This window comes from Carcharhinus amblyrhynchos, chromosome 21, assembly GCF_965287045.1.
Source record: "Carcharhinus amblyrhynchos chromosome 21, sCarAmb.v2.hapA, whole genome shotgun sequence".
NCBI classification, from domain to species: Eukaryota; Metazoa; Chordata; class Chondrichthyes; order Carcharhiniformes; family Carcharhinidae; genus Carcharhinus; species Carcharhinus amblyrhynchos.
This window is the reverse complement of record NC_137344.1, coordinates 50,270,953-50,293,555: the sequence shown is the minus strand read 5'-3', so window position 1 is coordinate 50,293,555 and position 22,603 is coordinate 50,270,953. Positions and strand designations below refer to the sequence as shown.

General features: G+C 44.5%; 2 protein-coding genes across 4 annotated transcripts in view; one reads left to right on the top strand and one right to left on the bottom strand.

The window, feature by feature from the left end:
- Nucleotides 1-13,158, top strand: part of itgb4 (integrin, beta 4) — a 116,856-nt gene extending 103,698 nt beyond the window's left edge. For 2 of the 3 annotated variants that reach the window (XM_080209145.1, XM_080209147.1), the window contains exons 34-40: nucleotides 1,014-1,139; nucleotides 2,801-2,947; nucleotides 3,618-3,806; nucleotides 5,491-5,646; nucleotides 8,119-8,298; nucleotides 10,853-10,969; nucleotides 11,317-13,158. In XM_080209145.1, the coding sequence (XP_080065271.1) occupies nucleotides 1,014-1,139; nucleotides 2,801-2,947; nucleotides 3,618-3,806; nucleotides 5,491-5,646; nucleotides 8,119-8,298; nucleotides 10,853-10,969; nucleotides 11,317-11,441 (1,040 nt within the window). In that variant the 3' untranslated portion in view covers nucleotides 11,442-13,158. The remainder of the gene's footprint in view (nucleotides 1-1,013; nucleotides 1,140-2,800; nucleotides 2,948-3,617; nucleotides 3,807-5,490; nucleotides 5,647-8,118; nucleotides 8,299-10,852; nucleotides 10,970-11,316) is intronic. The other variant, XM_080209146.1, reaches the window with a different exon arrangement.
- A 738-nt stretch (nucleotides 13,159-13,896) lies between these two features.
- galk1 (galactokinase 1) overlaps nucleotides 13,897-22,603 on the bottom strand; it is a 32,258-nt gene continuing 23,551 nt past the window's right edge. Inside the window, exons 6-8 of the mRNA XM_080209144.1 lie at nucleotides 22,325-22,475; nucleotides 20,461-20,623; nucleotides 13,897-17,836 (exon numbers count right to left, since the gene is read on the bottom strand). Coding sequence (XP_080065270.1) covers nucleotides 17,765-17,836; nucleotides 20,461-20,623; nucleotides 22,325-22,475 — 386 coding nt within the window. The 3' untranslated portion in view covers nucleotides 13,897-17,764. The remainder of the gene's footprint in view (nucleotides 17,837-20,460; nucleotides 20,624-22,324; nucleotides 22,476-22,603) is intronic.

Below are 22,603 nucleotides of genomic sequence, written 5' to 3'. Positions count from 1 at the left end.
TCCACCACACTGCCCCAGTGTGAGGTGTTAGTCACTTCACACTTTCACTTGATTTGACCTTTGATTTTTCAGAAGGTTCTCCCTCCATTCTACCCTTCCCCTTGTTCTCTCAGCACATTTTGCACCATCCTCTCTCTCTGAGGCAGCTACGTTTCAGTTCACCCTATTCCAAACAAAGGCCAACAAAATGTTTTCCCCCAAGTTGCAATTTTGTGAAGTCAGAAGACATCGGATTAACGCCAACCACATATTGTGGGTCACAGTTAACTAATCATCACCTCCCCCCTCATCCTCACCCGTCCCCTTGTCTTGTCACCTCTCCCCAGCCTCACACCCTCCCCTCCATCGACCTCTGCACCCACACACTACGGTCCGACCTGGAGGCTGTCTTGGCATTGGAAACGGAGTCGGAAAGGGCCAAACGGGCACATCAGTTCAAAGGAGGCTAGACACTAACTTCAGCTCAGACCCTGATGGGCTGGCATGCAAAACAATCGGTTTGAGGGCAAGTCAAATTGCTCTCTTTGTAACTTTCTTGATCTGACGTTTGATTTTAATTATCTCCAAGTGCACCATACTGTTAACCCTCCCAGCTAAAATATCTAGAATTAGGATCTTTAAAGTGATGTCAGAAATTCTATAGGACGGACTCCCCATTGGCCTCCAGGTGAGGTTCCTGTCCCAGCTGCCATGGGAATTGATGGGTAGGAGAGGGTGGACCATTGACCTCGGGCAGGATTTTCTGGTTTGGGGGCGAGTGCGGTCGGAAAATCCCACCCATAGCCTACGCTGAGTTAGTTAATCTCAGGTTGGCTGCTATTTGGGTAACCATGGCTGTTTCTGGTTTAGTGAAAATTTACAGTGTCCCAAGCAGGCAAAAGGAACAGACACCAGGTTGAGTCTGTGAAACTGTACCCCAGACAATGGCAGCATCTACAGATGAGGGTTGAAAATTTTGAGTGACTGCCCCAGTACTGTGTTTCTGAATTCCTGATAGATCTTTGTTCCTACAGAAACATCAATGTATGAAAAGATGGGAGGTAACTATACAATCACACAGCAGATGATCGGAGGGAGGAGACGGACTGAATCCGAGGATGTAAATGCTGCTCTTGAGAACCTGGAGATGGTTCTACACGGTGAGACATTTTCAAATACATTTCATAAACTTTCTTTCTTATTTATAATTACTATATCCTGAGCTTGGATTTAAATACACAGGACAGAGTTTTATGCTCCACAAGGTGGGTTCTCAGGCTGGGGTTGGGGGGAGGGGGGGAGGGGAGAGTAAACTTGAATGGATGGGAATACCCCTAAGCCCACCCACCCAAACCTAGACAAAATTTCACGGTGGGTTGGGCAAAGCCTCGGGTGGCAAACCCCCCGGTGGCAAACCCCCCATTCACCTATCGAGGACCTCAGATTGACTAATTAATGGCCATTTAAGAGCCTCATCCTGCCCAGCTCAAGTTTTTAGGTTAGTGGATGCAGCGAGGGTGGGATACAGAGAAAACAACTTCTCTCCGTCTTGGTTGGGCAGGGGGAGGCTCCCTCAGTGTTGGAGCTCCGGGACTCCTTTCCCCCAGCCTACCTACTGTTGCTACAATCATCCCCCCCCCACACCCTGGCCTTCTCTACCCCCCTGCCCCCAGGAACCCTGGGGGAACTTAGTTCCAGACAGAGCACTGCTGTACCTCTTCTGGCTACTGCCAATCTGTGCCTGGCCAAGTTGGAAGTCCTGCCCACTGCCAATCAATGCTCAAATGAGTGTTAAATGTCAGGAGGCTTCCAAGAGTTGGCGGGAGCATTTTAAAATTCTACCCTTGATTTAGATACTTGCCTTGTACCTATTGATGCTGAGTTCAAATCCAACAAGTACTACAATCTCTGTAGAGACCAATAACTTTTTAAAAGAGATATGAACTTCGAGTTATTAGCTGAAAGATTGCAACTCAAAACTTTTACTGTCACGAATGATTAAAAAAGTACACTAGATTCTATAATCTAAACACTATTCTTTTTGAGGACAACTTTCACTTCAACTACAGAAAATGACATTCCTTTTATATACTTATCACCCTCTGCCCTCCACAGAATTACCATCCTTTTCAGCAAACAGTCCTCAGTTGCTCTCAGCTACAGTTTGAGTGACTGTCTCCAGGTGCTTGCCTCAGTTTTGGGAATGTTTTTTAAATATCCCACCAGTAATAAAGTCTGTCCCAGTGATTCTTTTGCCCTCTTGCCATGTCAGAACAAATCTTCCAGAATCTGTAAAAGGCTGTTGGATGCACCTCTTTGATTACACACCGTCTTCTTGCATCCAGCTGTGGTACATGCAATATCATGCTGTCTTTTCTCTCTTCTGACTACAAAGAACATCTGCTGTCTGTGACATTAAATTATTTTGTAGGAAAGCCTGTAACCTGATGGCAAGAATGGCTTCCTCTGTTTTGTTTCCCCATGGCAGTACAATACACGTTAACCTGCGAGATTTGATCCCAATTCCCTTTGATTTCAGAAATACACAGACAAATGGAGAGAATGCTCTGCATGATGTCTTCCCCATCTGCATGACAAAGGAAACAGCTTGATATATAGAGATGCTGATGACATCACTTTTTCAGATGTGAAATGACAGAATTTTTGGCTCTGGTCAACTGGCTAAATGTTTTAAGATGTTAGACAAAATACAGAAAAGGCAGTTGTGGCCTACGCAGAACTTTAGCCTGGATTTTTATGTTGACTTAATCTGAGACTATCCCAGTTTCCTGCATGTATTTCTCTGTCTCTTTCCCTGCAGAAAATAGATCTCCTGGCATCCCAGACACTCCGACACGCCTTGTGTTCTCTGCGCTCGGAGCTACCTCGTTGAAAGTCAGCTGGCAGAAACCTCAATGTGATCGCGAGATTCTGGGCTATCAAGTTGCATACCAGCCGCTTCTCGGAGGTCAGTGCCGAGTCCCTGCATGCCGTGAACCACAGTCATTACTGGGATCTCTGTGCCTCGCTATTCCTCTCAGAATTCCTCTAAACCGTTTCTCACTATGGTTTGGTAGGCAGCCAGAGATTCACAATTTGCTAATGTTAAATTAAAAGTGTGAAATAGTCAAATGTGTTGTAGGAAATAAGATAAACAGAGTGAGTAAAAATAAGTCCTTGACCTGAAACCTTAATCCCATCTCTCTTTCCACAGATGTTGCCAGACATGCTAAGTATTACCAGCATTTTCAGTTTTAATTGGTATACAGGCAGGGGCAGCCATATACATGTACTGAAGAACTAGTACATGGAAACAGACAGAGGTATACATGGACAAAGCCATCAGCAGATAGCCAGAGGCAGACATTCATGTGGTCAGGAGGGGAAAGGATACTCCCAATCCCACAGTGAACCTGTGTAAATCCAAGGCAAACTGTAATCTATCAAGTAAGAAGTGTTTTGAACAAACCAGAGCAGACAGGAATTTGGGCAACTGACAAGTCTATGCAAAGTCTAGCAGCAGTGTAACACACTGAGAGAGCATATGAGGAGAAAGGACAATTGTTATTGAGCTTTGATTCTGGTCTAGCCACCGTGTGGTTAAATTAAACTTTAATCAATGTTTCATGACATTCCAGGTGAGGCAAAAACAATTCACATCTCAGATCCCAATGAAAATTCCGTGATCATCAACGATCTTCTACCCAACCAATCCTACATGTTCAAAGTCAAGGCAATGAGTGAAAGGGGCTGGGGTCCAGAACGAGAGGGAGTCATCACCATTGAATCGAAGGTGGACCCACTGAGCCCTCTCAGCCCAGTTCCAGGTAATTGTTGGACTTGAGATACCTGTCCTGGATATACTTCCGTTATGCTGCTGTTAGTGAGGAATGAAGCATTGTTCATCTGGCATCCTGACAGATTGCCAGTAATTCACACACACATTTAATTCTGTTCTTGCGGTTAAGCGTAATTCTATGAACAAAAACATCTTGACCATTTTGGATAGCTAACTGAGTGGAATGTGCACTCCTAAAATAACTGGGCATTGTGTTCTGTGTCAAGAACTTGGGCCAATTCAAGAGACTAAAGAAGAGTTGGACAAAAACAATTGTAAAATGTGTTTCCTTTGTCACTCTACTCACCTTTGTTGTGCTGTTATCAGCACCGTACTCAACTATGACACTGCCATTTGCTCAGCCTTACCTTTGTCTTTTTGTCCACGACAATTTTGTCAGTCTCTCCCCAGCTTCCACCTATCATTGACCCCCTGTCAACCTACCCCCCCCACACTGCCTCAACACCCCCCCCACACTGCCTCAACCCCCCCCACCCCACCCCGCCCCGCCCCACACTGCTCCACCCCTCCAACACCCCCCCCCAACCCCCCACCCCCCACACTGCTCCGACCCCCCACACCGCTCCAACCCCCCCACACCCCCACACCGCTCCGACCCCCCCACACCCCCACACCGCTCCGACCCCCCCACATCCCCACACTGCCCCAACCCCCCACACTGCCCCGCTCCCCCACACTGCCCCGCTCCCACACTGCCCCACCCCCCCCACACTGCCCCACCCCTCCACACCCCCATAACCCCACAACCCCCCACACCGCCCCAACCCCCCACACCCCCACACTGCCCCAACCCCCCACACCACCCCAACCCCCCACACTGCCCTGCTCCCACACTGCCCCACTCCCCCAACACTGTCCTGCCCTCCCACACTGCCCCACCCCCCCACACTGCCCCACCCCCACGCTTCCCACACTTCCCAAAGCCCCTACGCTGCTCCAACCCTCCCCGCACTGTTCCAGCCCACCCCCACTCCACTCCAGCCACCCCCATACTGCTCCAGCCACCCTCACACTGCTCTACTCCCCCACCACCTGTTACTTCTGCATTCCCCTGTCCTCCCCCCACTGCTCTACTCCACCAGCCCCCCATTCTCCAGCCCCCCCTTCTCCAGCCCCCCCCTCCACAGCTCTACTCTCCCACCCCTCCCACAGCTCTACTCCACCACCCCCTCCAGAGGTCCACTCCAACCCTGCAACACCCCCCCCCAGCCCACACACAACAGTATAAATCTTATCCTATTATTTTCAATTCTCTTCAGCTCTGACAAAGAGTCATCCAGGCTTGAAATGTTGGCTCTATTCTCTCTTGACTGATGCTGTCAGACCTGCTGAGATTTTTCAGCATTTTCTGTTTTGGTTTCAGATTCCAGAACCCATGGTAGTTTAATCTTGCTTTTATCTAAGGAGTGCTGACATTTTAGTGACCCCAAAATCTAACCTTGCCCAGATAAACCAACTCGGCATGGACCGGGATTAGAACCTGGGAATCATGTTCTCTGTGACTCTTCTTTCTGCATTTCTCAGCTGTGCTTCTGGGGCTCTTAAGCAGCGAGTCTCGATCTGGGTGTGGTGGTTGTTGATTATTTATTATGGGATAGTGAGTGCAGTCCTGCACTGTTGGAGAATTGAATGCCCTGTTCTCTATCCTGCAGGTTCTCCTTTCACACTGAGCACACCAAGTGCTCCAGGGCCCCTGGTGTTTACTGCCATTAACTCCGAGTTGCTCAAACTAAGCTGGGAAAAACCCCGTAAACCAAATGGAGATATCATGGGCTACCTGGTGACCTGTGAGCCATTAGATGGGCAAGGTAAGCACCATAATTATTTTTAATAACCATTAATTTCTTCCTGCAGGAATTACTAATTTACCTTAGTTGGTAGCACTCCCATCTCTGGGTCAGTAAGTTGCAGGTTCGAGAATCACTGCACAGATAAAAGCCCAAAATCCAGGTTAACACTGAGTGAGTGCAATACCTTTGGATGCTGTCCTTCAGGTCACACATTGAACTAAATCCTCACCTGCCTTATCTGCTGGCTATAAAAGATTCTGTGGCACCATTTGAAGAAAAGCAGAGTTTTTCCGGTGTCCCATCCAACATCTTTCCATCACCCAACACAACAAAGCCATTGATGGTTGCCTGTGGAACCTCACTGAACAAAATTTTAGTTCTCCATTTACCCCGATATCAACAGTTACTACACTTCATTGTATCTGAGGTGTTACTGCAGTGTCCCCTGTATTGGTGTGGAGAATACACAACAGGGTTCCACCCCATCACCCTCCGTTACTGTGGACACACACTATATTAAACACAGTCTGAATTAGTGCCAGTGCCTGGGATGTCAGGGGTCTTACTGTTTGGTTGTGCTTAATGCCACAGTGACTGCTTTCTCAAGTCAATGGTTATACCCATAGAATCCCGACAATGCAGAAGAGGCCATTTGACCCCCTAAGTCTACACCGACCATCTGACAGACCCATTCCAACGTTACCATGCCACAATGAAGCAAGGGTCATGATTGGCTGTAATGTGCTGCCTATTCGTGTTGGAAGGTCTGGAAAGAAGGCCGAGTGCAGTCGTACCCAGCCTAATGTAGGAAGGTGTGTGATGACCTATTAAAGGGAGAAACTTCTACCCAGCCTATAAAATGCTATTGGAGCAAGGGAAGGACATCAAGGGTTCCAGTGATACTGGCTCCCTGGTGTAATAGTGGCAGAGAAATAGTTGGTGAGAGCAGCTCATAAACTGTCAAGTGGGGACCAGGCTGGGAATGTGACAAGGACCCCCAAAAGATGAGGAGTTAGATTTTACTTTTTGGTCCATTTAAGCACAGCTGCTTTTATAAAGGGGACTGTTGGGTTCCAACATATCCCAATTTACAATCTGTAGGGTAAAAATAGGTGCCATAAAAACACCCCCATCATGGCACAGGCCATCAAAATCAAGTGCTCCCTCCTTGACCCTGTATCCTTCGACAGGGTCTATATAAAACCCTAAAATCACAGGATGTCTCTCATGTGGATCTTCAATCGCAGTTTGGTCTGGAATCTGATACTGGTTGGATGAATGGAATAGGAACTGGAGGACGCCAATCAGGAGCAGGCTTGCTCCACCATTATATTCATCATGGCTGATCTGTAACTTAATTCCATCAACTGCCTTTGCTCCACATCCCTTGATAACCTCACCCACTCACCCAACAAAAATCTATCGACCTTGTGCTTGAAAGCTCCAGCTGACTCTTTTAGGGACCAAATTCCAAATGTCCCTTTATGTGAAAACGTACTTTCTGGTTTCATTCCTAAATGGTCTAACTCTAATTTAAAGCTTAAGCATGCTCAAGACTTGCTTACAGGAGGAAATAGTTTCTCTTGTTCTTTCCTGTTGAATTCCTTTGAAACTCAAGGATATAGAAGCCAAGTTAATGTAGATTGTCTTCATGTTTAATACATTACATCCTTGAATAACATTGGTGAATCAATATTGTATCACCTCCAATGCCAGTATATTCTTCCTGTGGTGCAGTGCTCAAAATTCACTAATTCACTGCAGTACTTCAGATGGGGTCTGACCAAGACTTTAAGTAACTGAATATAACCTCTTCTATGTTATTCAGCCCCCTTCAGATGAAAAACAACATTCCTGTTTTGTACCTGTCCACTAGCTTTTAGTGATTTGTCTATATAAAACCTCAAGTCTCTGCTCCTTCACTTATCCAAGTAACTAGTCATTAAAAAAGGATTCCAACTTGTTTTTCTTGGATAAAAAGCAGAGGAGCTCACGTCTCATGAGGAACTCTATCCTCCATAGTTTCGCCTACTTGCATAATCTGTCTGTCTATCTCTTTTTGTAATTTTTTTGCCTCCATCCACACAATGTGATGCTTCAACTAACTTAACATTGCAAGCAAACAAATATCTAAATCTCTATTCCTTCATCCAAAAAAAAGATGTAAAACTGATCCCTCAGAACAGATCCCTGAGGAATACCATTTATCACATCGTCCAATAGAGTCTGCATCCTTTATCCGTACAATCTGTCTCCTTCCTTGTAACAATTTCCAATTCATGTCACACCTAGAGAAACAGACTTTAGTTTAAAAGCAGATAGTCTTGTGTCATTTTGTGACTCCAGTATGTTCCTGTAGGTATTATTTGATGCGATCTCCTTAGTCTGTTCCTGTGATTCCTACACCCCTTCCATAGGTATTACTAAAACTGTAGTCAGCAACAACACCTCATCAACTTATCCTACACTGTACCTCAATTCCTCCAACAGATGAGATCAAGACTTATCAAGTGGAGGGTGACGATGCAGAGATGACTCTGATGGTACCTCACCTCAGTGAAAATATCCCATATAAGTTCAAGGTTCAAGCAAGGACAACACAAGGTTTTGGTCCAGAGCGTGAAGGGATCATCACCATCGAGTCACAGGATGGAGGTAGGAGGCAGCACAGTAAGTAAGGGATTAGCTGGTAACGATAAACATCACAAACATACAACTAGCCCTAACACTCCAACTTGGTCTTCTAGTCACTGCTTTAAAGAGCAAGACCCTTGGGCAGCCAGTCTGTTTGATTGGTGATTGATCGATCAACATACCCATCCAGCTACCTACCATCGCTCCGAACTTTGATCTTTCCAAATAAGTTGTGGATGCATTCCTGAAAATTGGAATCTAAGTGAAACAATTTTTAAATGAAACATGAGTTCCTGTAGGATCCAATGGAGATGGTTTTGTGGCACAGTGGGTAGTGTCCGTGCCTCTGCGCTAGAAGCTCTGGATTTGAGTCCAACCCCAGGACTCACTGCTCAGAAAAGGTGCTATCATAATATGACCAAACAGGTTGAGTATCAATCTGCAACATCTTTCCAACAGGTGCCAAAGGCTGGCAGTAAGAATGGTAGACATTCCTGGTCAGCCACACTGGATACGGCTTGGCACCCCTCAACCTATAAACCTCTGGTGACAGACTAGCAATCTGTTCCAGAAAAAACTCACTATGGAATCAGATGAAAGTCTCCCTTGTGTTTCACTAGATGCAGGAAGTGAGACAACAAAAACATGGGAATTAATGTTAAAGCTGGAGTTTGGCCCCTTTAACATTGGTTTTTCTGGACAAGGAAAATCCAAAGTTGCAATACTACACCTTACATGTGCAACACTATACATGCCTGGCTGGAATAACTTGCAAAGTAAAATGTATCACTGAGTATAACAGAAATGCTGTATAAATCCAAATTAATATAACGCTAAATCATCCAAACAATTCCCAAATAGCACAGCTTCTTGTCTCTCCCTTCTTGTCTTTCCTACTCTGATTCTTTTTTCAATTTGATTTACTATTGTCACATGTATCAGCTTATAGTGAAAAGTATTGTTTCTTGCGTGCTGTACAGACAAAGCATACTGTCCATAGAATGTAGTGTTCACAGAAGGTAGTGTTACAGCTAGGGGGTAGAGAAAGAGCAACTTAATGCAAGGTAAATCCATTCAAAATCTGATGGCAGCAGGGAAGAAGCTGTTCTCGAGTCAGTTGGTACGTGACCTCAAAGTTTTGTATCTTTTTCCTGACGGGAAGAAGGTGGAAGAGAGAATGTCCAGGGTGTGTGGAGTCCTTAATTATGCTGCCTGCTTTGCTGAGGCAGCGGGAAGTGTAGACAGAGTCAATTTCTTTATTTATTAGTCATAAGGCCTACATTAACACTGCAATGAAGTTACTGAGAAATTCCCCTAGTTGCCACAGTCCAGCACCTGTTCAGGTCAATGCACCTAACCAGCTCGCCTTTCAGAATATGGGAGGGTACCAGAGCACCCGGAGGTAACCCATGCAGACACATGGAGAACGTGCAAACTCCATACAGGCGGTGATCCAGGCCGGGAGTCGATCCTGGGTCCATGGCGCTGTGAAGCAGCAGTGCTAACCACTGTGCTACCGTCAATGCGCAGAGCAGGAGCCATACAAAGTTGTGGTACAACTAGAAAGAATCTAAAATTGGTGAGAGTCATAGCTGACATGCCAAATTTCCTTAATCTTCAATGTCAACAAAATGAAGGAGATTGTCATCGACTTCAGGAAGCATAAAGGAGAACATGCCCGTCTACATCAATGGGACGAAGTACAAAGGGTCGAGAGCTTCAAGTTTTTAGGTGTCCAGATCACAAACAACCTGTCCTAGTCCCCTTCTGTCATTCTCTATTTTTACATTCTGGCCAAAAACCACTCCAAAACTGCACCTGGACAGGGAGCCTGGACCCTTTCCTGACAGTCTACAGGGGGATATGCCTCTGGTTTGGGCCACTGATTAAGCTGAAGGTTGCACAAGGGATGGTTGGGAAAGAAGGGGTAGGGGTGTGGGTTGAGTAAGAGCCCTGTAATCTTGTTCCTGTATCTCAGGCTTCGCTCTTTCCCTACAGCCTTGGCCTCTACTGGTAGCAGTGGCAGATAGCATGGCTGTGGCTGAGCCAGAGTGCAGCAGGGGGCCCAGAATGTGAATGATGTTAAAGCGAATACAGCTATGCAAATCAGAAAACCAGTAGCTACAGAATAAATTTTGTCAAAACAAAACAATGTTAATTGGGATGTCTTACACTCCCATATAGGTATACAGCATTAGAGGCTTTGTACTGTGTTCAGTTCTTGAGACGACAGTTATTGAAACGATAGAGATAATGATTAAAAATTGGAAAATAGGGTATCAAATGGGGAATTGTGGGAAACACTTTTCACCCAAAGTAAGTTTAAGCTGTCAGATGAGAACAATGTACTGGAGAGTTTATGTATTGTCAAGAGATAATTGGTGAGACTGAGGGATATGAGAAGAAAAATAGTGAGGGAAGGAAAATGGTGAATAGTTGGTGCGGAATGAATGCTGGCCTAGCCAGCGAAGCCCACATCCCATTAATGAATTTAAACAGTTGATTATGCAGAGTACCATGAAGGATATCGATAGTTTACAGTGCTCTTGCCTCATGTTGTAATGGCCATATTTTCCTCTTTGTTCCCTAGCAAACTTCTCCGAGTACAATAAGCAGATGGTAATGAGACACGAGGGATATACAATACCTGGAAACATGAACACACAAACTAGCTTGCTGGATACTGCCATTGACCCCATGTTCTCAGGTACGTCCTGACCACATTTATTGTAATCACCCAAACATTATCAAAACCAAATTCTCAGCTGGCCAAGTAAATAAAAGCACCTGGTCTGCGGCAGTACACGATCTGCTGCAACACTCAGCCTGGTACTAAACCGAGCAATACCGAGCTGGGAACGGTACCCTGCTGGGTGCGGTACCGAGCTGGGAACTGTACCCTGCTGGGTGCGGTACCAAACCAGGAGTGATACCGAACTGGGTAATACTCTGGCCCATGCAGTGCCCTTTTCCTCGGCTCAGTCACTTTACCGATATTGAATGTCTAGTCTCCAGCTGTGCTCTGAAACGCTAATTAATTGGGTTTGGTTCCAGAGGGAATGATGGTTATGACACAACGAATGGAAGCGGGAACGTCAATCACTCAACAGATCACTCGAACAATGACGACAGGCTCAACAATCACCAAACAGATGGAAAGGAAGTTCTATGAGGCCTGATCCACGGAGCAGCTCCCACCAAGTTCTGTTCTCAATACTGACTCGTGTTGTTCAACAATGAGTGTGATCTTTGAAGCAGCCCCAATCTGTCTGCCTCTCAGCTTGTATAAAGCCTTTGTACCTGCCCATGTTAAAGGCTACTTGCTCCTGTTTGTACATTGGGTTGGCATTGCTAAGCATTGTTACAATATCACTGTAATGTTTCCTGGTGCGTTGAAGAGCTTTAATCAACAGAGACTCTGCATTCACCTTATCTTGAAATCTGTCCAAATGTTGTGCCTAAACTTTACTACTCTCTCAAATCATTTGATTTGTCCTGGACACTGTTCACCCCAGGATGCAAACATCCTGGGAGATGGGAGATTCTTGTATTCTTTGTCCATTCTTTCTATAGTTACAGAACAGGGGGCTTGTCATCACCAGCAGAAACCTCCCTTGGCCATTACACCACTTGTTTCACACTTTGGATCATAGGTATCCAACACAAACATTCATTGTACTTATTTTTCCATCCTGGTATAAGTAAATAATTCTTATAGAATGTATAGAAATTTTTCAATGCATAATCACTTCAAGTTGCGATGAGTAATTCTGTTCCGTGGGTGAGAGCAATCCTAGGGTCTTTATGTTTACAGCAACAGTAATCTAAAAGGTGTGATTTACTGCATTCTTTAGATGCAACTTAGTGCTTTCTGGTTATGAGGGCCACATTTGTTGAACCTGTATGCACTCCCATGTTTCCCCATTGTTTTCATTTCATTTACATAAATCTTGACAAACACTGCTGACACATCCCACTTCTGGTGCTGAATTCTTACTTGGGTAGAAGGTTTCCAAAACTCTCAGAACATTCATCACTGGTAAACTCTGGATGTGTCCAGAGTCAGCTCCAGTAACTCCAATTACCGCAAAGATACTTGTCCTATGCATCAGGATTCAGAGTGAATGAAGGTTTGTGTTTTAGGAATTTACCCAGAACGTGCTGCACCTGCAGTGATTGAGCTTCTTGACCAAGAAAGCGTCTTCCAGTTTTGGTATCTTACCTGCTCACTCAGGTGCTGAACTGCATCTCCTGCTTCTTGTATCCTCCATATTGGATAGAAACATACCAAATCTACTGCACTGCCTCTCAACTACTTTGCAATCTTTTAAACCATGCGACCAAAATACCACAGTAGCTCTTAATTTTATTTTAGATACTACACATGTATTTATATTTTAATTTTGAGGTTATATTTTTTGGAAGCTTCCTACAGTAATACTGTACACTATCCAAATGCCATAGCATTTAACTGTCCCACACTGCAGCTATCTCGTTTAGTTACGGTTGTGTTGTACAGAGCCTAGATTTAATTCCCTATCTCAGCTGAGGCAGCCCTGCTGACAGTAAGAGCTACAGTCTATACACTGGAGCAAGGGAGGGATCAGCTGATGACTCTGCTGCTGTGTGCTATCCCGTGTATACTGAAGATTCCAGGAAATGACCAAAGACAGATCACTTGGGCCAATGCACCCTTGAGTACCAGCCACCAGTCAGCACTGTCCAAAGAGGGCTGACACGAAATTAAATGAAAATGGAAAAACTGAGGTTGGAAATGGTCTTAGATTGTTCTGCATGAGGCTTGGCCAGTGTACCCTTCTTGTAAACACTGGTATGGGTTTTTGTACATGTAATGAAATGGTTCTTCTGTACTTAATATATTACTCTCAAATAGATTGGTCTCAATTATTTCTATTTTTCTGCACAACTTTCCCTGCATCTCAGGGTTTTTTGTTTTAGAAAACAAACAGGAATTGCTGTTAAACCCAGCATACAGTATCAATTCAACAGATCCAACCTGAATACCAGCAGCAAAGCTTCTCGTACATCTGCTTCTCTGGAACTCTTTACAAAAGGGTAGCAAGTGTTCCAATGTGGCAATGTTACACTTCCTATGAGCTGCACAAATATTTGCAGGATAAAGAGGTACTGGAGTTTCTATGAAAATTCAGCCCTGTAATCTTGCTCCAACATTTAATTAAATCATGGCTGGTCTGTAGCTCCACAAACCTTTGATTCACTTACCTGACAGGACTAGGGGGCACAGCCTCAAGATAAAGGGGGGGCGGTTCAGAACGGAGTTGAGGAGGAACTTCTTCACTCAAAGGGTGGTAAATCTCTGGAATTCTCTGCCCGTTGAAGTGGTGGAGGCTGCCTCGCTAAATATTTTTAAGAAGCGGGTTGATGGGTTTTTGATAAGAGAGGGGATTAAGGGTTATGGGGAGAGGGCGGGAAAGTGGAACTGAGCCACGACAGATCAGCCATGATCTTATTGAATGGCGGGGCAGGCTCGAAGGGCCAGATGGCCTACTCCTGCTCCTATTTCTTATGTTCTTATGTTCTTATGTAAAGCTTTAGCAGGTATATAGAATGTCCTCAATTGACAAGTGCATACACTAATGTAAAATTTGCAATTAAGATAAATTACAACATTTAACTTTATACACCTTTAATAAAATTAAACATCCCAAAGCACTTGATAGGAACACAATTTGACACAATGTAAGGCAATTTTAAGACAGATGGGTAAAAGTGCTCTGAAACATGGGCACAATGGAGCATTTCAAATGAAAAAATAGAGGTTGAGAGGTATAGTATGGCAATTCCAGAGTTCAGGGCCTAAACAGCTGAAGGTATGGCCAACAACGGTGAAGATACTCGAGACCAGAATACAGGAACAGCTATGTCGGAGAGTTGTGGGAAACATTGCCTCTAATTCCCCTTTGCTGTGTGCTCCCCATTTGTTTCACTGTACAATCCCTTTAAGATTAACATGTGCCATTCATATGTTTATCTTAAAGGAACTGTTCCTTGTGTGTGGCCCGTTTACTCCTTGCAAGGCCATGCACCTGCACAGCTTGCAGGGGACGCTGGCTGTGGAACGAGAGATTAGCGAGGTAGGGAGGGGGATAAGGCCATAGAGGGATTTGAAAACAAGGATGGAATTAAAACATAAACAATGATCTGAGAGATGATGGGATTTGGCATGAGCAGGGAAATAGGTGGTCTTAATTATGGCATGGTTGTGTGATCCAATGGACATCACAGATCAAATCTGATACCAAGATTGCAAACAGGTTAAGCCTCAGGCAGATGGAGTCAGTGCCAGAGGATGGGGTTTGTAGCAGGGACCGAAGATCATTGCTTCAGTCTCAGCTACCAGCCTTTTCAGCCACTTCTTTCTTCCAACAGGTGCCTGCCGTCACTCAGCAGTTAGCAAACTTGCCTTTGAACACAACTTCTGACTCAAAGTCCCATTCCATGGGCTTCAGCAGGAAGTCCAGGCTGACTCCCCAGGGCATTACTGATAGAGGTTGTCTATCAGAGATCCTGTCTGTCTTCAGGTAGATGCAAAAAATCCTGTGATCATTTGTAGAAGAGCAGGAGATATATCTCCAGGTTCATGGCTGATTTGCGAGCTTCAACAAATGCCTAAAATTAATGATTTGCAATACAAATATTGCTTAAGTGGTTGTGTGGAAGGAGCTGAAGAGAAAATATTTCCAAGGCTATGGGAAAAGGTTAGGGGAGTGGGACTTGACAAGTTTCTGTTGCAGAGAGTCGACGTAGAGGCAATGAGCCTAAAAGCCTCTTTCTGTACTGTAACCAACCTATGATTTTCTGAACTATATTAGCAAAGTATAACTGAATGCCATGCAGTTAATAAATCTTGATTATTGTCCATTAAAACAAGAATTAATTGTCAACTATAGCACACTAAGTCACTATTAGTCTTTAATGCACAAATTAGATGCATCTTAATTTCTCTCTGCAATTACTCAAGCACTCCCACATGCTGGTGATTCTAAACTCACATAAGACAATCTCTAAAACAAAGTATTAAGGCTTAAATTCTGCAATGCTAAAAGACAGAGACATGGAAATTCAATTGAGCTGCACCTATTTCTAAGGCACCAAATGGTGTGAGGAAACAGATATACCACAGCAAATACAGCACGAGGTCTTTGTACATGCATAACTGTTCCTGGCACCCAATAAGTCTCAAGCTCAATAAGTACACTGTTTTGGAAACTGACTACTATGTTTCCTACAGTAAAACAGTAACTACCCTCCAACCATGTACTGAGTTATGAAGTGCTTTGAAATGTGCTATTATAAATCCAAGTCTTTATTTATTGTGAGGCTAAGATTATCATGATAAATGGTCTTTTTGATATTCATCAATCTTGACCCATCAGCACAAAATCAGGAATTGACACATGCACAATTTTTGCAGCATTAGTTTATAGTCTGAAAATGTGAAACTCCCCTGCTAATTGGACAATTATCCCCAATGTATAGTGCCAGTGCAGAGAGTTTTATTCTGCAACTAACTCCTGTTCTATCTGAGCTTAATACTAAAACATGTCTCCACTGAGGAAGTGTTCTTCATCCCTATCGTCCTCTATCATCTTGAGAAGCCCAATAGAGGCTGGCCTAAAAAGTGATATGTATATACTGATAGATACGTATACTTAGGTCCCTCCTGTGTCCTAGTGGTCTAGATCCCTGGCTCGAATCCCATCACAGTAGATAGTTTCAATAAAAAATGCCAAAGTATGCATTCCAGACAATCAAATTGCTGGTATTCCCCAACTCAAAAGCAGGATTGGGATTATTGTGGTTGAAATGACAAAGAGACCTGTGACTGTTTCACTATCAATGTCAACAAGATTTTAGCAGCAGCAATAATGCTTCAATCGATGGTCTATCAGCAAAGTTTTCAGACTCAACGAGAGGAACAGCAGCAACTGAAGAAAGAGGAGCTCAGTGGGAGTAGCCCCAAAAAGGAACTGCAATTAAATTTGGCCACCAACACACATTATCGCACTAAGCATTTACAACAGTTTTTCTTTTGTGTGACTCGGATTGTAATATTCTGTGAAAGGTATAAAATTTGAAGAGTTGATCTCATTAAGGTGTTTTAGATGTTAAAGGATTTGATAGGGTAGATAGCGACCAACTATTTCCTTTGCTGGAAGAGTCAAGACAAAGTGGGCCATAAAGTTAAAATTAGATTCATGGCTGTTCAGGACTGATGGATGTCTCGGACAATAGCTGACTGTGATGTTGCATAAAACGTACCCCAAACTTCATTGAAAAGCAATAGAAAAAACTTGTGACAGGTACCAACAAGCAACAGCTCGCCTCATCCTAATACATATGTCCATGGTTCGCACAACCACCTCTTGTTTCAAGCTTTTTTGGTTCCCTCAGTAGGTAAATGCATGGCCCGGTGTGATACTAAACTACTCGGGGTCCTAGATTCGGAGCCCAATCTCACCATAGTGCGCTCTGGTGGAACCAGCATGCACAGGCATCAAGCAATGTCCTGTGCAGTATTAAACTTGCCAATGCTCACAGTGGGGCAGCATTGTGGCACAGTGGTTAGCACTGCTGCCTCACAGCGCCAGGGACCCGGGTTCAATTCCCGTTTGAGTGACTGTCTGTTTGGAGTCTGCAAGTTCTCCCTGTGTCTGCATGGGCTTCCTCCGGGTGCTCCAATTTCCTCCTACAGTCCAAAGACATGCTGGTTAGGTGCATGCTAATTCTCTCTCAATGTACCTAAACAGGCACAGTGTAGCGACTAGGGGATTTTCACATTAACTTCATTGCAGTGTTAATGTAAGCCTACTTGTGACTAATAAATAAACTTTCTTCTTTTAAGCTCACCCAGAAAGAATGGCCATAGGGATAAGATTATAGGAGAGGGAGAGGTTCTGACGTCCGTGAACCCACATGCCAGTAAAAGAACACAAAACAGAAAGCCCATTTAACCTGCCCACAAAAGGCTGTTGCACACAGTGATGTTAGGATTAGGCACTGTGAAACATCAACTCGTATAAAATGTTAGGAACATTGGAACAGGAACAGAATGTTCAGCTGCTCATGCCTGTCCCAGAATTCAATTAGATCATGGTTGATCTATATCTCAGCTCCATTTTCCCAGCTTGGTTCTAAAGTCTAATACACAGTATAAACATGGAGGGCCTGGGTTAAGGACTGGTTATTCCTGTATATTAGTTATAGTATGGTTGCATTGGGCTCCTAAGCAATGAGTTACAATGGATCCAGGAGTGAATAGTTTCAGTTCTTTTCACTCAGCACACATCAGACATTGACAAGCCATTTCTCCGAGGAATGTGTTCTCTCTCATGTTGCTGAGTATTTTTCTTTCAGAAGCAGGGATCAAGCGAGAGTTGTTTTGCTGAATATTAAATGGCTCCCTTGGCAGAAGTTGGCAAGCGTCTATGATGAGGTGGTGAATGGTGAGAATCTGTCCTCACAGTTTCAGTACGTGGGCACCCTTGGATGGTTTAGTGATGTAGAAGGTCGCAGTTCCACTGTACTTGTCCTGTTAATGAAAAATGGCAGTTTATGTTCTATGAAGAACTTTCGGGTTAGAAAGTCGATACTTGCATCGAATAAGCCAAAGCGTTAAAGTGCTCTGCCTCAATGCACTCCACTTGACTGGAAATAAGCAGAAACCATAGTCCTTTTTATTAGTATTTGTTGTCAGAAGTGGAAACCAGAGGGCCAAGAATAAGGTTAGATCATACAAAAATGAGGGGGAGACTGGAGGCAAAAAGAGACTCGAGGAGAGAGACATAACAGATGCAAAATCTCTTCTCATACTGCAGGATCAGTAAATGGAAAAGAACTAGACAAAAAACCCCAAGGGTCTTGTTTAAGATCAAACAGACAACAACAAGCAGACAGTGGTTAAAATGTTAGCTAGAGCAGATCGATAATACACCATTCAATGATTGCACTCCAGGACTCTGACATGAAAGAGTGTCTCAAATTGGAGTTCAAGTTAGTGAAGACTCCCAGAATGGATTAATCATGTCCCAGGGTGGTTAGAAAGACAAGAGAAAAGATTCATTAAGCATTATCTCATTTTGGGGAGGCATCTATGAGACAAAATGTTCTGTTCTAACAGGACTAGACAGGGCAGATGCAGGGAGGATGTTCCAGATGTCGGGGGAGTCCAGAACCAGAGGTCACAGTCTGAGGATTCAGGGTAGACCATCTAGGACAGAGGTGAGGAGACATTTCTTCACGCAAAGAGTGGTGAGCCTGTGGAATTCATTACCACAGGAAGTAGTTGATGTCAAAACATTGAATGTATGATAAAGCACTTGGGGGATTGGGACCAAAGGTTATGGAGAAAAAGTAGGACTAGGCTATTGAGTTGGACAATCAGCCATGATCGTAATGAATGGCAGAGCAGGCTCAAAGAGCCTAGTGGCCTTCTCCTGCTCCTATCTTCTACGTTTCTATGAAACCAATGGACAACTTGACCAAGTGTCTCAAATAAAAGCAAAATATCCCGGATGCCCGAAATCTGAGATAAACTTTAAAAAACAGCGCTTTGGGCATAGCTACCTTTTTCCTCAATGAAGAATTCCCCAGACTGTGGTTGACAGAGCACTTAACCATGTGCAAACCATGTCTGACTCATTTCCCACACCCTGCCCTCACCCCTTCCCCTCCCTCCCAGAACCAGGACAGAGACCCTCATGTCCTCACCTTTTACCTCACCTGCCTCCGCATTCAAAGGATCATCCTCTGTCATTTCTGTCAACTCCAGCATGATTCCACCAAACTCATCTTCCCCTTACACCCTGTCAGCATTCTGCAGAGAACGTCCCCTCCAGGATACCCTGGTCCACTCTTCCACTGCCCCGAACCCTTCATCTCCTTCCCACAATACCTTCCCATGCAACCGCAGGAAGTGTAACCCCTGCTCCTTTACCTCAGTGTCCAAGGCTCCAAACCCTCCTTTCTGTTTAAGCAGCATTTCACTCACATTTCTCTCAATTTAATCTATTGTATTTGCTGCTCCCAAAGAAGTTTCCTCTACATTGGGGAAATTAAACACAGACTGGATGACTGTTTTGTGGAACGTGATGTGGAGATGCCACGTTGGACTGGGGTAGGCACAGTGAGAAGTCTCACAACACCAAGTTAAAGTCCAATAGGTTTATTTGGTAGCACAAATAAATCTGTTAGACTTTAACCTGGTGTTGTGATGTCTTACTGTTTTGTGGAATACCCTTGTTCAGTCAGCAAGCAAGACCATGACTTCCCAGATACTTGCCATTTCAACTCATCATCTTGCTCTTAGACTCATATCCATCTTTTGTCTGCTGCAGTGGCACAGTGGTTAGCACTGCTGCCTTGAAACGCCAGGGATCCTGGCTGGATTCCTACCTTAGGTGACTGTGTGGAGTTTACATGTTCTCCCAGTTTCTGCCGGATGCTCCAGTTTCCTCCCACAGTCCGAAAAGAGTGCAGATTAGGCGGATTAGCCATGCAAAAGTTTAGCGTCGAGAAGACTAGCAGGGTAAATACATGGAGTTACGGGAATAGGACCTGGGTGGATTTGTTATCGGCACAGGATTGACAGACTGAATGGCTTTTTTCTGCACTTCAAGGATTCTATGATCCCCAATACAAACTTGAATAACAACACTTCCAATTAGTCAAGTTCTGGACTCAATAGTGAGTTTAACAGCTGCAGACTGTGAATTTCCTCCTTCATCTTAACCCAAACCCCTCCCTCCTCCTGTTGTCAATTGTTTTTCGGCTCCCTGGCCTGCCCCAACAGAATGTCACCCCTTGCCCACATGGCCATGTGTCCCTAGCTGTTCCTTTACTCCCATTAACACATTGTGATATCTCAACTTTTGCTATCATTAACACACTTAAAAGCACCATTAACACTCCCCATTGTCTTATGGCTGTGACAATTTTGTCAATATCTCCTTTGCTCTGACCAATCCTTGTCCTTCCCTCCTGCCCCACCTCTATAACTCTATATATTTCTACCTTTCTCCAGTTCTGTAGAAGGGTCATTTAGACCCAAGACATTCATTCTGCCTCTCTCCACAGATGTTGCCAGACTGCTGATTTTATCCAGCATTTTCTGTTTTTATTTGAGTTTGTGCTTTTAATAACAATTTTGATTGTTACCTTAATCCTCTGGATTGTTTTTTCCACAGCTGCAGCATCTACTAATGTAACCGTACAGCCACCAAAACCTCCTCCAGTCATCCGACTGCCGTAGACCCCCTCACCATCCATCGCTGCAGTAACCAGCTCATCCAGTTCTGGGCAGCTAACCTCATAATCATCTCTGTAAGACAGAAGGACGTGACAGAAGAAAGCACCATCCTGTTCCAATGTTCTTCCCTTTCCACCCTGAAAGTATCAATCTGAGGTGCCAACAGTTGACATTTTCCCCATTCTTGGTATCCATGCCCGGATAATGTACCAAGACAATCCTCAGTCACTGTGACAGGCGAGCCCTCACCCACGTCCACAATCACATGCAGCTTCATCCTCGATTCTCTCTGATTTTTCCCTCACTAATCCGGGACTGCAGAAGCCTATTGTACGCCTCTCAAAACAGCCTAAGTGAAGCCACACATGGCACACACACAGATTAAACCTGGATTCCCAATATAATTTATGTCAAGGTCTGACATATGTATAGGATTGCCCAATGTCATTAGTTGATGATGATGGACTCATGGAGACGTCCAGTCCCAAATGTACACAGTTATGTATTAATTCTGAATATGAAACTTCAACACTCAGCAGTGCTGTACACTCAAAGCAGCATCAAACCAGCAGCACACTATCAAATGCCAGGCTTACAATGGACTGGGATTGACACTGGGTATAACACAGAACTGGGTGTGCAAATTGCTGTCACTGGCAAATGGCGGTGAAATTCTCATATCTTGTGGTGACCTTTATCACAAACACAGTGAAAAATGGCTGGCCTTGCTATTAGATATCCCAGTTTCCCAAACACTCCAGGATTGAAAAATAATAATAATGCCCAGTACAGTACTAGGCCTATAGGTATACTAGGTATAGGCCTATCACTGTATTACAATGAATACAGTATCGATGGAGACAGGTCTGTCACTGTATAACACTGAGGCACAGTACTGGTGGGGACGGGTCTGTCACTGTATAACACTGGGGTACATTACTGGTGGGTACAGGTCTATCACTGTGTAACACTGGGGTACAGTACTGGTGGATACAGGTCTGTCACTGTATAACACTGAGGCACAGTACTGGTGGGGACGGGTCTGTCACTGTATAACACTGGGGTACAGTACTGGTGGGGACAGGTCTGTCACTGTATAACACTGGGGTACAGTACTGGTGGATACAGGTCTGTCACTGTATAACACTGAGGCACAGTACTGGTGGGGACGGGTCTGTCACTGTATAACACTGGGATACGTTACTGGTAGGTACAGGTCTATCACTGTGTAACACTGGGGTACAGTACTGGTGGATACAGGTCTGTCACTGTATAACACTGAGGCACAGTACTGGTGGGGACGGGTCTGTCACTGTATAACACTGGGGTACAGTACTGGTGGGGACAGGTCTGTCACTGTATAACACTGGGGTACAGTACTGGTGGGTACAGGAGTCATTGTATAACACTGGGATACAGTATGGGTGGGTACAGGTCTGTCACTGTATAACACTGGGATATAGTACTGATGGGGACAGGTCTGTCACTGTATAACACTGGGGTACAGTACTGGTGGGTACAGGTGTCATTGTAAAACACTGGGATACAGTATGGGTGGGGACAGGTCTGTCACTGTCATAGTACCGATGGGTACAGGTCCTTTGCTGGCGACAGTACTGATGGGAGCTGTTAGAAATTCATTCACAGCATCAAAAAGTATATGACAGAAGATTAAAATAAATAGGTTGCTATTTTTCATATCTGTATCAGTGTTGGTATCCTTCATCTCACACTCCCATTCTCCCCCATCTCCGCACCATCATTCTAATTTACCTCAGTGAATTGTGGCTTTGCACCATTAGCTTCCCAAATTCCTGGTAATCTCTGCACGACAGAGCTTTGGCCGCATCAGTCGTCCGTTTGATTTCACTGATCACATGACGAGCCCTGCAATACACTTCTGGATCCAGATGTGCCTCTGCCGCTGTAGATGAGAGTCAGAAAATGAATGGGGGGGGGGGGGGGGTGGCGAAAGCATGAGTGGAGAAGAGAGCACAAGAGAGGGAGGAGTGTGAGCAGTGAAGGGATATGAAGATAGAGACCACAAGCAAG